At 38.6% G+C, this 17094-nt stretch overlaps 1 protein-coding gene across 1 annotated transcript; it reads left to right on the forward strand.

The window, feature by feature from the left end:
* Nucleotides 1–13879: 13879 nt before the first annotated feature.
* LOC140164068 (lactadherin-like) lies at nt 13880–16878 on the forward strand. Its single transcript, XM_072187327.1, has 3 exons — nt 13880–14277; nt 14923–15070; nt 16359–16878. The coding sequence occupies exons 1-2, from the start codon at nt 13963–13965 to the stop codon at nt 15064–15066; spliced, it is 459 nt and encodes a 152-aa protein (XP_072043428.1). The 5' UTR covers nt 13880–13962; the 3' UTR covers nt 15067–15070; nt 16359–16878.
* The last annotated feature ends 216 nt before the right edge of the window (nt 16879–17094 follow it).

Here is a 17094-nt window from a genome sequence, read left to right on the forward strand (position 1 = left end):
ACCACAGCAACCAGTGCGGAAATACCAAGGGTGAAGGTTATTGACAAACAAGCATAATCCAAGCGTGTCCAAATGAACATTATCACCCGTAAACAAATTCTGCACCAAGGGAAGTGGATTTCTGGATGGCCCATTACCTTGCCACCTGCCCTGAGGAAGAGATTTTTTGCATTCCTGTTCACTTGCTTCAACTTCTTGCCCATCTTGCCACCAAAAGCAGCCCCCTGATCCTTTTTCCGAGGGAATATGTATGACCAAATGAGTTGGGTACGAGGTAAAAATTCTGCACAGAAAGACAAATGGTTGCTCACCATATACTGAAATGCTTTACAAGAACTGCCAAGCAAATCGTAGCACCCAAGGTGAAACACAAGTAAATTAGGGACCTCTTCTGCAGCTGCGAGAAGCTCCTGCAGCTCCCGGCTGCAGCTCCCCTATAGTCTCGGACAGAGTTCCTCCCCGTTTAGGCTTCCATGTAATTAAATGCGTATTTTCCAGACCCAACTGCGGCCCCTCACGTTGCAACGTGTGCCAGGCTGCCCAGTGCACGTTACTATCACCTATGATCCAAACACGAGGCGGCTCTCGAACTGGAAAGACGTAAATAAGGGCATAAGATAAAAGGCGATACTACCTAAACACTAAACAGATCATTCAATACCAGATAACACGCACCTCCTACGCCATGATAGTTGCGTATACTACCACACATACCAATTAAACCAAGATGAAGATGGAAATGGACATCTGATGAGTCGCTTGATTCATACACCATGGCCCGATCTTTTAATGTCAATATGCAATTATCCAGCCATCATTGCAATTGTTTGGTACCATTTATGTATCCTCATTAAACTTTATACCATTATTGGTAAATAATTAAGCTATGCATCTTTACTTTGTTAGCCATTGATGTTTTTCCAGTGCCTTTAATGGCTGATATGTTTATATTTGTTACACTTGTTATCCATAAAGTTATGTATCTTTTTACTTTGTTAACAATGGATGTTTTTACTGGTGCCTTTAATGGCTGATATATGTTTATATTTGTTACATTTGTTATCAATTATCAATTAAACTATGTATTTTAACTTTGTTAGCAATTGGATGTTTTACTGGTGCCTTTAACGGCTTATATATTTTTTTTTTTTTTTCATATTCAGCAGGACAGAACTGTACCTCTGATGCCATTACGAATACCATAACATTCATACCCATTCTCCAGGACATACATGAACCTCTGACGAGTCCCTCGACTCTGATGCCACATGGTAGTTATGTATACCATAACCCAAACTCCCGTTCACCAGGACAAAATTGGACCTCTGACGAGTCTCTCGACTCTTCCGTATGGTTATGCATACCATAACACCAACTCCAATTCACCAGGACAAAACTTGGAAATCTGCAAAATTGGACCTCTGATGAGTCACTTGACTCTTCCGCATGTTTATGTATACCATAATACCAACACCAATTCCAAGGAGAAAATTGGACCTCTGATGAGTCACCTGACTCTTGCGCATATTTATGTATACCATAATACCAACACCAATTCACAAGGAGAAAATTGGACCTCTGATGAGTCACCTGACTCTTAACGCATGTTTATGTATACCATAATACCAACACCAATTCACAAGGACAAGATTGGACCTCTGATGAGTCACCTGACTCTTGCGCATGCTTATGTATACCATAATACCAACACCAATTCCAAGGAGAAAATTGGACCTCTGATGAGTCACCTGACTCTTGCGCATACTTATGTATACCATAATACCATAATACCAACACCAATTCACAAGGACAAGATTGGACCTCTGATGAGTCACCTGACTCTTGCGCATGTTTATGTATACCAATAATATCAACACCAATTCACCAGGACAAAAATTTTTGGACCTCTGATGAGTCACTTGACTCGTACGCATGGTTATGTATCCCATAATACCAACACCAATTCACCAGGAAAGAATTGGGCGGCTGATGAGACACTCGACTCCTACGCCATGGCAGATATGTATCTTTAATGCCATTATGCAATTCTCAAGCCATTAATAAATTATTTTCTTTTCCATTTATTTATTTACTATTATTGGCATTTATATTTAAAACTATGTAACTTAACTTTGTTAGCAATTGATGATTTTTTCTGATGCCTTTAATGGTCAATTAATTTTTATATTATTTTGTTTCCATTTCTTATAACTTAAGCTGTATCTTAACTTTGTTAGCAATTGATGCTTTTTTCTGGTGCCAATATGTTTATATTTGTTTACATTTTGTTTATGTTGATTGTGACTTGTGCCCTCCTTAAGCCCCAAGAAACCAATCTCTATTTCATCTGAATTTAGCCCGTAAGCATAGGCAAACATATATACTTTTTAAATGCTCCAGACCGCCATCTTCACATTGCCTGAATCTGCTGGTCTGATATGCCCATTTGCCAAGCAGTTGTCCCTGCACCAATTCGGAACGAATGAGACTGAAACAGATGCTGATCCTGAAATTGGCAAAATTCAACTGATCTTTTGATCATATGCTTCAATTGATATTGTCTTGGCTCCCCGGCTTGAGCCTACATTGATAGCTGCCATGATCTGGTTTGGTGCAGTATGAGCATCGATGGGCAAATCTACAAGGCTTACGGATACATCTACCCTTGTTGAAGTCGAAACAATAAAATGTGCGCCTGGTCGTTGGGGACTGACCGAAGGATGCCCGACCTGAGGATTGGCCACGAAAGGAACTTTGATGGCTGTATACAGGCATCGCCAATTTTTCTAAAAACAAATCGGCATCATAAGTAGCCCATGAACGAGTTGGATCCAGCGCTTGACCTAACCGAAACTCTTTATCATAGTCGAGCCAGCCTCGACCCCCAAACCTAGATGCAAATTTTCTAATCAAATCGACATACTTAATTAACTCAATCGCCCTGAATGGGTGACGTTCCAAAAATATAGACATGTAAATAAAAAATGCACTGGTCCACTGCTGAATATCTACGATTTTCTTTGCCCGTGTTGGAGCAGGTTTCAAACAAATTTGCCCTCCTACTTGGACAAAGGACAATGGTGATTCCTCTTTGATATTTTGTTCCTTAATTTCAATCAAAGACCCCAGCTCCACGAACTCGCCTTTCCAGATTTTTTCTTTGGAGATTAAAGACACAAATTTCCCCAGAGGGGCCCCAAATTTGGTATAACTCCCAGACCCGCTTTCATCTACCTCTCCCCTTGTCAAAGTTTGCTCGTCAGTATTAATAAAAGCAAAATTAGGAGTACTATTCAACTCACCATTTGTGGGGTTTATCATCTCGCCACTGTTTGGGCGACATTGCCCTAGACCACCAGAAGGCCCTGGAGTTTGAGCTTGGGATCCACCTCTGCTCTCGGAAACTACTCTTTGAGTGCTGGTCGCTGGAGGAGACTGGCTCTGCACTTCCTCGGTTCCTTGCTGTACAACTTGGTCTGGTTCTTCAATCTGTGGCTCCACCATCTGTCTTTGTTGCTGGCCCAAACTTCTACCTCCGGCAGCTCCACGACCTCGACCACCACCACGACCACGTCCACCACCACGAACATGTCTTGCTTTTGGCATCGTAAATCTACAAATGAACAGTATTCCAACTGAGTCTGCAGAACTCTTCTAACTCCACACAGTCACTGCTGTCCGACCGTCACCGATGGAAAATTGTTGAAAATTTTCTATCTCCCCACCGTCACCGATGGAAAAATTCAGAAAATATTCTAACTCCAAACAGTCTGCGATGAGAAAATTCTAAACTGCTTCTTGTCAGCAGCAAATTTGGCCAGGGTGTTGTTACTTCCACTGCATTCACAAAAGTGATCCTATAATTCCACAGCCTGCCCAGAGAAGATGCCACATGTGTACATGTGGCATTTTAAAATTTTCCGCCCTGCCTTATGCAAATTAGCTCATCACCTGATGAGCACAAGCAGGAAAGACCACTGAGAATCAGTAATAGCCCCTCTAGAGACCAAAACCCATCCAACCAGAAAGTCTGAAATTTAGTCTTGAGGGCTCTCTCTAAATCTATGTAGGCAAATATGCATGTGCCTAAATAGAATTAATGCCAGAATAAGGTAGACACATTCGTCCACGCCCGAATTTGAGATTTCTTACTACTTCTTCTTTTTCCTTATTAGTGCTGGCCTCATATGTATGAGTATTAGCGCACTGCGTACAGACAAGCTGTACTTATTTTTCCTCTGGAACCTAGAGTAGATGAGTGTATTTTTGAAGTACAGTCAACAGTACCGGGATGATCCCCTGCTCTTTTCGAATAGCTTGTATGTATAACGTGCAGAAATACATGTACACTGGGGACCGACGGCTTAAAGTGCCCTCCGAAACACTCAGCAAGTAGAGTGAAGTGCCTTGCTCAATGACACAAAGAGCCAGCCGAGCTCAGGCGGACCTCGGATTCGAACCCGTGACCCTTGGATTCACAGTCCAACGCCTTAACCGCTCAGCCACGCTATACTCGACTTATACTGAACACGAGCATGTATTATGTCACTTGAAAGTGATAATATACAACTTGTTGACATTTCACTGTTTCCATCTCTACAAAGTCACATGGCTTAATCAAGATAGCTTTATGGGCGGGAAATAATATTACTTGGGTAATGAGCTTTCTTTTGATAATAAAATCTCAATTTTGATAGGGTCACGGACTTTAAATCAACATAACATTGAATTGAATAGCTATTAAAACATACATTTTGTATAACAATAGAAATATTATTCAACATAGTAGTAATATGATAAAATGTTAGCTTCCGTGTAACATTTCTTAAGATGGAACAACCAACTTATTCAATATCTGGCTGTGCATGCATGGGCTTTCTTCCCAATCTTTGGGACCTTGTGTGTTGCATGCCACATATTGGTTGAAGCTTTAGGAGCCACTTCCTTACCACAGGTCCAAAGTTTTGATCTGCTCAGTTGTCTAAACCTATCGCTTTCCATGGTTTTAGAGTGGAGTTTCCTGCTCCTAGCGCCTCCATAGTGAAATATACTGCTAAGCTTGATCTTTTTCTGCTTTTTTTGCTCTGAGTTTGCGGATAGTCGACCAAGCTATTCTGTTGACTAAATCAAGGCATTCCAGGTCTTGCGGCGCTCTTGAGAGATATTTTCCATCACTTTCTCTACTTTAAATGATGTTTCGACGGTCAGAGAAGGAGTATGTCACTCTAAAATCACTCTACGCCACTATGTGTTGCGACCGTTCTTTAAATGCGATTTTAATACACTTTTCGTCATACGACAGTTTGTCAAAACAGCGACGATTTTTGAACAGTGTGTCTATCCATCTTGTCAAATGTTTATTTTTTATTTTTTATTGCAGACATTTAATGCGAACAGTGATCGAGATACAGTTGTTAGTATCACGTTTCCCCAACCAATTAGCGCCAGGTTCTTACGTATTATACCTACAGATTGGCATAGCTGGGTAGCATTACGCTTTGAAGTCATTGGCTGTGGTAAGATTCCTTTTTGTTAAATTGCTGGCAGAATCAAAATGGTAAGATTCCTTTTCGTTAAGGGCTCTGAAATGAACGTTTCGACAGAATTTTTGTGGGACATGAGAGCACATCAGACTGATTCAGACATATCGAATTGCATTCAGAATACGAATAATGTCCTTCTGATATTGAATAATTTTGAATTTTTGAAATTCGCGATATGATACAAATTATATGACAAATTATTAATTATATTTTATATTTTAAAATTGTTTGATAATAACAGTCATCGAAGTCAACTTTATCAATCTAATGCACTTAAGGCTACATGCTCTTTTTGGTTTAAATTTTTGGCGGGAAATAATCCCGCCAAATTTGTTTTTACAGAGTCTTGAATTGTCGATGTTTTTGATCAAAAACATCACTCGGTGTATTTTGAAACTCGAGGCATTAACTCTTCTCAAATTGGCCCCAAATCATAATTTATTATATGCACGTGTAGCAAACATCAATGGGAATAATTGGACGTTATTTGCGGAGCCTAAATTTGGTTTGATTTTATTTCACAATAATTCTAAGGTGAGAATTTTGACCTGACATTTCCTTTTTGGATTTCCTATTTAAATTCATTGATATGTGATATTTTGAATAAATAAAGAGTACGCTTACCTTTCTGCAACACTTCCCGGTATCATGGAGCATCGGCTGATAGCCATGCAACATTTTAGCTGAAAACAGTCCCTTCCTATCATTTTTGAACAAAATATGCTTCAAAAGTACGGTACACTACGCGTATACTGGCACAGCGAGGTAATGTAGAGAGCAATTTACGGTGGGGTATCTATTGTAAGCTATTAGGGTATAGGCCTATAGTATATCTTCCCGCAAGTGACAAGATGTGTCAAGCAGGTGCATACACAAGGGCGGTATATTCAAACGGTATTGTCTGGATCATTGAGTATCGATTGCGCACGTACACGGATGTGTGTGGTCACTCCCCAGGTTTTGACATGAATTACAAATGACGTCGTGAATGACCCAGCGTTTTCATTTTATTATTACAATATTAATCATCGTTTATCACGAGTCCTAAGAGTCGTACCAGTTCAATTCATCAAAATTAATTTGTATTAAATGAAAAACAAGCAGACAAGTAAAGTCATATGTCTTTCTATGACTGCATTCCTACCAAAATCTGATTTTCAATACACTAGAAACGTGTTGATATGTATATCTTTGAAAATCGCCAAATATTAACCACAGTCACCGTGGCACGGTAGGCATCTTTAGCATTCATAGTGCCTTGGTGGCAGTGGTTCGAAACCTGGTGAAAATTTTAGTATTTTTTATTCTTTTTACTAATGCGCTGTGCCGTTTTACAAACACGCCCCTGAATGAAATTGATGGGCAAGTACCCTTAAAGTGTAGGTCACGATCAATTGAAAATGTTGGCCTTTCATATTATTGATATACATTTTCCCCCAAAAAAGACCTATATAATTTTGTTTGTGTTTGGGGGGGGGGAAGTCCACATCTTCAATACAAAAGGTCAAACCTTTCAACTGTTCGTCGGCTTTTCATCCCAACTAAATAGACATTAAGTTCATATCATCTGATTTATAAAGTTTACTTCGAGGACTGTTAAATCTCAAAAATAAAAATTTTCAATCATTTGCCATATTAATGTGTATTATATTGAGAATTTAAAAAAAATCAAAATTAATTATTTCATGTTAGAACATGTAGAAGGACATTCTTCGTATCCAGAATGCAATTCGATATGTCCTACAAAAATACTGTTCAAACGGATCATACCACACCCCTTGAGTTAAGTTTGTTTTGCTTAAATGGTACAGTGTATTTCTGTAGAGTAATAAATTGCGAATAATATGTATACTCGCTTCATGCTAGGACGAAGGATACTTGGTCCAAGCATGTAGACTGCTTGGTGCAAGCGTGAAGACTGCTTGGTCCAACCCTGAATGGTGATTGGTGCAACCTTGAAGACTGCTTGGCCCAACCCTGAATGGTGATTGGTGCAAGCGTGAAGACTGCTTGGTCCAGGTCTGAAGACTGTTGGTCGAAGTGTTAAGGCACATCTTTAAATACTATAGCCAAGCTAGTGATTGGTCGATTCGATTGAAAATATAAACTGGTTTAAAATACGAAGCGTTTAATTGGTCGAAGAGGCCTTCATGCTAGTCTCTTGGTTAACACTACTTGCTCCTACCATGAAGGATGGCTGGACCAAGTATGAAGGCTTCATACTTTGGACCAAGGGTTTTGTCATTTTTGGCAGCGATAGGTCACATCCATGTGTCCTTATATATTGCAGTTATTAAGTTATGACAAATAATAGTTCCAAATGAACGTGAGGAATAAATACAACTCATTCCAATGAGCATTGGGATCTCACGTATTGAATCATACATTAGTATTGATTTATTCCGTTAGGCATTATCAAGGATTCCCATATCAAAATATAATACGTATCGGGATAGTCTCTGATACTAATACCGGAATAGTACCCGCTACCTAGTGGGATATTAGTATCGGTATAGTATCCGGATATGTTTCACATGCAAATTTTTTGTCCATATATGGACATAAGTATCGGGATAGTATCCGATACTGTTACTGGGAGACACTGATAAATAGTATCGGAATAGCGCCCGATACTAGTATCGGGATAGTACCTGATACTAGTATCGGGATAGTATCTGATACTATTTGTTTCGCATGTAAATTGTTTTGCCCAAATATGGTCATAGAGATATGTCCAGAGATTTACATGGTATATGGACAAGGTCACTGGAAAATTTCAAATGATTATAGTTGTACATACATTAAATGTGAAATGTGTAGCAATTGATTATATAGTACATACATGCAGCATTGAAATATGTGGCAAAAAGCAATTGAAAATGTACATTATGAATGCTACATTGCATGCTAAAACATATAATAACACATTCACATTTATGGCATGCATCAGCTGATGCATTGAGCACCATGTTGTCTTGGGTGCAGAATTCAACATACTCCGTGGTTTGATATAGCCTACATTGCACTATGTTCTTAAGCTTATACTAAATTTAGATAAAATAAAAAGTTCTGTTCAAAAACTGTCACCCAATACAATCATACCTGTATTGTGAAGCCCAGATATAGAACACACTGTACAATTCTTTGTACAACAGTATATATTATCCTTTGAATCAGAGGAACTCATATATTCCTTGACTGTATAGCAATTTGGCTCCAAGCCGATATGGCAGTTATTCTAATTAGTCATGTGACATGGATTGGCGCCAGCTGAAAGCGGGTACTATTCCGATACTATAGTATCAGATACTAGTATCGGGATAGTATCGGAATAGTACCGCTATACCGATACTAGTATCCAACTAGTATCTGCTAGCAGATACTTTCGGATAGCTCCAGAATACCTACCGGATACTATCCCGTATAGTAGCCGGAACTATACCGATACCTTTTCTTTTTGCTATGGGTTAATATCACAGGTTTAAGTGCAGATAGGAAGTTGGTTTAGTGGTATTATCCGGGCTTCAGAACCGAGAGGTAACGGGTTCGATTCCCACCTATGCCTATTTTTTTAAACAGGAAAATTACTGCAGCTAGCTTATTTTGCGCGCGATCTTAGTTATTCATTTTCTCATGGCTGTACCTCTTACAGACACCCTCCCTCTGGAATCCAAACAATGGTTCGCTCTTTTCACATCCCTTAAGGCACCATTGTCAGTTTCTGACGGATGCTCATCCATCATTCGGATGGATTTCAATGGCATGCCTCCTGTCAAAAAGAAAAAGGACACATTTTAAAACAATTATTTTAACAAAACGAACTGTCCAGGCATAGATACTCATAGAAACTTGTATTTGCTCCACGATAACGTTGCTGTATAACAAGTAAAGTTGGTGAGGTTAACTAGTATACGGTGGTATTGTTGATTGGTTTATACAAAGATGTCCTAACATTAATATGCAAATGATTTTGCAAAACAGTTGCGGTCTGCAATGTTGCTCTTGGGATGGAGAGTGGGATCATTCAAAACGACCAAATAACAGGCTCTGATTTTTACACGGGCTCCGGTGGCTTACTTCCACAAGAAGGCAGACTCAACAGTATTAAATATTGGGCAACGGAATATTCGAATCCAGTTGATCCGTGGATTCAAGTTGCTTTCGAAGCTAAGGTCACCATAACAGGGATAAGAACACAAGGTAGTGTTAGTGGGTGGAATCAATGGGTAACAAAGCTGTAGATACAATATGGCTATACAGAAGATTCATTGGCATACATAAAGGATGGTTCTGCAATCAAGGTAGGTCTTCATGATTGTATTGCTGCATATGTGCGTTTAGGGTTTAATTATATTTACTAGAATGCCTGTGTGCGTGTTTGTACTCTTACATACATATTGAGCAGGTTGTATATTGATTTTTGTTGCTGTGTGCACCTTCTGGTTGCCCCTCCTGACAAACTTGGTCATGGGGAATCTTTTCTTGCTTTTATGGGCCCATTAAGGTATGTTTTCTTTAAAACCATTCTTATATAGATGGTTTTAAACACCAATAAACAGTCATTAAAATCATCATAACATGTTACTTAAGGGCTCGTTCACCCACCTTTGCACAATATTTTGTGGCACCAGAGAGTACATCATGCAAATCAAATTGCATTCTGAATACGAGGAATGTCCTTGTGATAGCAAATCATTTTGATTTAAAATCAAAACAAAAACGCGATATAATGCAAATTTTATGGCAAATTATTACAAATTTACATTTTTGACATGTCCCCGAAGTAAACTTAATAAATACAATGATATGATGAAAAGCCGACCATCATGTGAATTGTTTGACATTTTGCATTGAAGATATACATAAAGACCCACAATTATTTAATATCAGCAGGACTGGACATTCCTCGAATTCAGAATGCAATTTGGCGTGTCTGATGTGCTCTCAGGTCCCACAAAAATACTGTGTAAAGGTGGGTTACCCTTAAAGATGTGTTGCCCTTAAGGCACCATAACTTCTTGTTAAAATGTTATTTTTTTGTTGCAGACATTTAAAGCAAACAGTGATGGAGATACAGTTGTTGGTATCACGTTTTCCTCAACCAATTCGCGCCAGTTTCTTACGTATTATACCGATAGATTGGCATGAATGGATAGCACTACGCTTTGAAGTCATTGGTTGTTATGGTAAGATGCCTTTTTATTAAATCGAGTCGGAGCCTTCTAGTCATATGTTTCCAGTTTTATTTTGCTTTTACCAACCTTAGCTACGTCGTTGGAATGTTTAGGTATTCTCGGGCCCTGTGTAACCTATGTAATGTTAGGTGTACGACGTTGGTTTCATATGCGTTTTGGACTTGTATTGCGCACTAGTCTTTCTTAATGTTTATGGAGCGTATTTTCTTCAATATTTTGACAATTTGACTTCCATTTTATATTGTTTGGCAATAGTGTATGTTGCAGATAGTATGTCCAAAGTTGTAATTTTCTGTTTTTGGTCGCAAAGATTTGGTATTTTTATTCCCGATTTGAATTCGTCACAATATGACAAGGAAACTTCACCAGGGTGCATAATTCGGCGGATCTTTCATTACAACCTTGACGGAATAGGAGGCAACTATGACGGGAGCAGCTTATTTTTATCCTGTAATTCCTATTTGATTTTCACTGAGAAGACATTCACAACAGTGGCGTAGCGTGGATCATCACATTGGGAGGGGAGGGGGTACCTACCCTGATTGGGGGCACCGGGTCTATGGTGGTAGGGCACAAGCCGTTCTCCGGCAATTTTCCTGTGGGATTTTTTTAAATTTCAGATTGATAGATTCATGTAAAATGTCTCATTTTGTATTTAAAATACGGCTTTCGGCTTAACCACCAGCAGGTTGTGTTAGTACGTCTATGACACTAACAAATGTGCCAAAAGCTGATTTGTACGAGCCTCAGGATGAGCAAATCACTAAATGGGCCTTTTTATATTCACATCATATCAATCGACTTTGCCATTGCATCCACAGAAGGTACGTATCCCTTGCTTTTAAAGTTTACGTCATTTAAATTTGTTTCAGTTGTCATTTTTCATCCATCAATTAGTTCGATCTTCCGTTCGTTCATTAATGTATTTATCGTTCATTCATTCATTCATGACATGAATTGACATGAGAAAGGGAAAAAAGAGAAAAGGAAGAAGAGAGAAATTACTGAAAAACAATAGTCCAGTCTAGTTTAGGCTAGATTAAAGAAGAAACACAAAACACAGTCATGACAAAGTCATGACAAAGTCAACGACTGTGCACACTGGTATAAGAAGAAATAAGATCCTATAAGAAAAAATACACAGCCGTGCTATTACGGCTGTGTAAGAACCAACCATTCGTCACGACTGAGTAAGAAGCCCGAGGGAGGCACTCGAATATGAAAGTGACGTACCTGTGCCCACCAGCGTCCGAAACTAGTGGTCTATCGGTGTAGAAATGTTCAGAAAAAAGGGGGTCATTCGGTGTTGGCAATGTCAAAAATGGGGTGATTTTTTTATGGGAGCGTCCAAAATTTCACATCATTGACAATTTACAGTGCAAAATAGATAAAACTCATTTATTTCGCTCAATTTAAATTTTGAGGACTAATTGTTCAAGAAAGGGGGTCATTCAGTGTAGGCTACTGAAAAAACGGGGCCATTGGGAGTAGGATTTGCCAAAAATACCGGGGTCTTTTCATGGGCACATGACGTATGTCAATATATGGGAGTGCCCCTCCCCCGGGTAAGAAGATTCTGTAAGAAACAACAAGAAGGTGTCGAAGGTTATGTAAGGAAAAGGGACATAGTGATAAGTCTCGGCTGTATAAATTAAACATTTCAATCAAAACATAATAGTGAACTATAGCCCATGAGGGGTGACACAGGTAAAGAACTTACCAAGGCACTATAAAAGACAACCACGTTGGCCAATCAGTGGCTCACAGCAGCTTAGGAACAACAAGAGTGAAGGGGTACAGTAAAGCATCATTATACGCGTGAGATAAGATGCTTATGCACTCTGCTCTTGAAGGATGATGCGCCGTTGTCAGATGTGTCTCCAACTATATCTGGTAGGCTATTCCAAACGTGAACTACAACTATATCTGGTAGGCTATTCCAAACGTGAACTACAACTATATCTGGTAGGCTATTCCAAACGTGAACTACAGTGTGGATGAAGGTCCTGCCAGTAGATATCGTCGGACGCATCACATACTGGTCTATTTCGAAAAACACCCATTTCTAGAAAATCGCAATTGAAAATTTTCGTATTGAGCTTACCTTTCTATAATTTAATTAGACTATGGATTTTAACGAAAGTGGTTTTAAATTAAAGCATATACTTAATAGATTAATTATTTGTAGACAGAAAGTTGACGAAACACACATACTTTAACTGGATCTCTAAAGATGCACTCCCGTGAAATATATAACATAAAATAAAACAAACGAAGACGGGAAACAGTTGTACATTAGCAGCAAATTGTCGGTACTGGGCGTACCCTCTTCAGGTTTTATTATAAAATGACACAAAACAATCTAAAAACAAGATTTATGTAAGTGGAATCCTTCATTGTATTTACGTATGCAATATTGCTTAAAACTACACTAAAGTTGTACGTCTGTATGTGAAATAGTTAATTTCCCGACATCGTATTTAGTGCAAGTGTATTTCATACTGGTCTATCTCGAGATAGACCAGTATGTGATGCGTCTAAAGTCACGTCACCGTTCGCGAAGTCGAGAAGCTTCGAGATAGCTCCCAAGATAGACAAGTATGAAATGCACTTTAAATACGATGTCGGGAAATTAACTATTTCACATACAGACCTACAACTTTAGTAGTTTTAAGCAATATTGCATACGTAAATATCATTTAAGATTCCACTTAAATAAATCTGTTAAGTATATGCTTTAATTTATACCTTTCTTGAAAATCCATAGTCGAATTAAATTATAGAAAGGTAAGCTTAATACGAAGATTTGCAATTGCGATTTTCTAGAAATGCGTGTTTTTTCGAGATAGATCAGTATGTGAAATGCGTATTTTGTAAAAACCATAAATAGCTCAAATTTAACATTTTATAACTAATTATTTAGGAAAAATTGAGGTCTGTAATTTGTTGAATTGAAAGAGCTCCATAAAAGAAACTATAATACCACTTTTCTCAGAAAATTCAAAAATTCAAGATAGACCAGTATGTGATGCACCCGACGAAATGGTTCTAGAAACTGGTACTGTGAGAGCATGGCAAGGCATGGTCAAGCTGCAGGGTCGCTCTTCTGATTACAAATGGCTTTGGTAGCTGATTGTTAATTGATTTATTCAAAGACATCCTAACATTAATACGCATATTATTTAACAATCCTTACAGATGCGGACTGCAATGCTGCTCTTGGGATGGAGAGTGGGGTCATTCTAAACGAGCACATAACAGCCTCTGATTATTACACAGGCCCCGTCGGCCCTGGTGGCTTACTCCCACATGAAGCCAGACTCAACAATGATAAATATTGGATAACAAATTCAACGCATCCAGTTGATCCGTGGATTCAAGTTGCTTTCGATGCCTACGAAGATACGGTCACCATAACAGGGATACGCACACAAGGTAGTACATTAAGTGAATGGGGTGAATGGGTTACAAAGCTGCAGATACAATATGGCGATACAGAAGATTCACTGGCATACATTATGGATGGTTCTGCAGCCAAGGTAAGCCTTCATGATTGTATTTCTGAATGCATACAATAGTATTTTGTTATATTTACTAGAATGCCTAAGTGCGTCTTTGTACTCTTGGGTGATTTAAAAAATATTTAAATAAACACTCATTAGACAGTCATTCAAACCATAACATAATACTTATGGCAACATAACATTTAATTGAATAGCTGTAAAAACATACATTTTGTATAACATTACAAATATTATACAAAGTTAATAACATGTTATGCTACACCGTAATATTGCCATAAAAGAATTATTTCCAGAACAAAAATATTGATCATACATTAATGTCCTTTAAATTCACATAATCATTGCATCCAATTGTGACCGAATATAGTTACAAAAAGATATGTCCATAATTTTGGAGACTAATAAAGAAATGTTAGCTTCCTTGCATCATTTCTTAAGATGGAATAACAAACTCATTCAATATCTGGCTGCGTGTGCCATTTGTGGGGAGTGCAATGGGGTTGGGGCGGGGACGACGTTTGGGTGTGGGGTGGGTGTGTCTGATGGATATGTGATATATGGTGGTTGTGGGTTGATGCGATTTTGTTTAACCTAGGTGTGTAATTATTTGATTGAACAGTATGTCTATTCATCTTGTGAAAATGTCAATTGTTATTGCAGACATTTAATGCGAACAGTGATGAAGATACAGTTGTTAGTATCACGTTTCCCCAACCAATTAGCGCCAGGTTCTTACGTATTATACCTAAAGTTTGGCATGAAGGGATAGCACTACGCTTTGAAGTCATTGGCTGTCAGAATTAAAATGGTAAGATTCCGTCAAGTCGGAGTAATCGGGTCATATTTTTTCCATTTTTTTTTCATTTATGCAGAGTAATATATATTGATCTTATAGGAGGAAATGGGTCAAGGAAGCCAATGGTCGCACTTATGCAGTTAAATAATGGGTCAAAACGAAATTCATGTACATGGGGTGGGGATAATTAAACCCATTCCAATGGGAACCTTCCTATGAGTGTGGGGTTTATTTGTGTCAATATTTGAGCACAAACACCGCTCCGACTTAGCAGTTTTTGACGTACACTGCAAAAAATATTTTACTCAACACTGAGTAAAAAAGTCACAGCTCAGTAGTTGAGTAAAAATTACTCAACATTGAGCTCCTATAGGTCACAACTCAACAAATGAGTAAAAAATTACTCTACATTGAGTAACTTTTTACTCATTTGTTGAGTTATGACCTATATGATCTCAATGTTGAGGAATTTTTTACTCAACTGTTGAGCTGTGACCTTATTACTAGCTTTTTACTCAGTGTTGAGTAATTTTTTTTTTCAGTGTATGCTCAACCGTCATACGGATTGATTTTAATCTCATGCCTTCCGTCATTGTGTGCCAAACAACATTTCTTTAATTACATTAATATTGGTCTTTAAAGACCGCGAGGTAATATTGACGTGTCACGTCAAAAGGAGACACTTGGGCAGGTTTTGAGGTTTTTACATATCTTGAATATAGAGATATTTTGCTCCACAACCCCGTTTTCCCAATGAAATCGGACATTCCTAAGCGAAGATATTGAGTTCGTAAGGTATGGTATTATAAAATTGGAAATTGAGATATCGGCCTTTAAAAATATTATTGACAATGTTGAGAGTAGGAATTACCGTGGAAAATGTCTCAAAAAATACAAGATGCCAGTTATATTCCAGTCTGAAACTATCAGGCAATATTTTGTGAAAAAATCACACCCGGGCAGATTTTTGACTATTTCTCCATTTACGATGCTGCCCAAAAGTGTCTCCTTTTGACATGACACGTCACATATTGTGGCGTACGTTAAGCAACCCCTTTTGACCTCTATATCCAATTTAGTTGAAAATTAGTACATTTGATGTTGATCTGTTGAATACCCTTCACTTCACTGACCTCAATTCTGAAATACGTCTAATGTCATAATAAACATCAAATAATGTTTCCTGAAAAAATCGTTAATATTGTTTTACCACTAAACTCACAGCGTGTATTTTGGGTGCCCCCGGATTACACTTAATCACATAATAACACTTATGTTGTTGTGTGTTCTATGTTTGCAGGCGCGGTTGACGATGTTACATTTCAGAACACGGAAACCACCACATCGACACCGCAACTATATAGCACATTCACCTAGTGGCGTAGCGTGGGTCATCATAGGGGGGAGGGCACCGACCATGATTGGTGGGTACCGGGTCTGATTGGGGAGGCACAAACCGTTTTTCGGCAATTTTCCTATGGGATTTTTAAAATTTCAGATCAATTGGGGGCCGTGCGCCACTGCTGACCGCTCCCGTACCGGGTCAATATGAATTTAATTTCGATATCAGCATGAAGCCAGGCAACAATCCTGTTATTTCATTGGTGATAAACGGGGCTGAGGTTATTTCTACGTTCGAATCTATGGAATCTCTGAAATACCATATTTCAATTTATTCTTCCTTGTTGGATTTGCATGTCGGCGATAAAGCGCAGCTGCATTTTAAATCACGGTCGGACACCATTGATCACAATGGTGATAATGAACAGTTTAAATATTACATCTTCTCAAATGTCATACCAGAAAGGTAGAAACCAGTAGACAATTTCGGTAATACTAAAAAGTCTTTGCAAAAGTGATCAAGACGAAATCGTCGTCGATGCATCATTACTGCGCAATCCATCGTGTGCACTGACACTCTGCACATCGAAGATAACGTACGTTGCAAGGGATTATGGGAATAACCGAAAATCCCATAATTATTTGCGGTTAGACCCGAGATGTTGTAATTTGACGTCATGTCGACTGCAATGCGC

The sequence above is a fragment of the Amphiura filiformis genome, chromosome 11, assembly GCF_039555335.1.
Source record: "Amphiura filiformis chromosome 11, Afil_fr2py, whole genome shotgun sequence".
In the NCBI taxonomy this organism is placed as follows: domain Eukaryota; kingdom Metazoa; phylum Echinodermata; class Ophiuroidea; order Amphilepidida; family Amphiuridae; genus Amphiura; species Amphiura filiformis.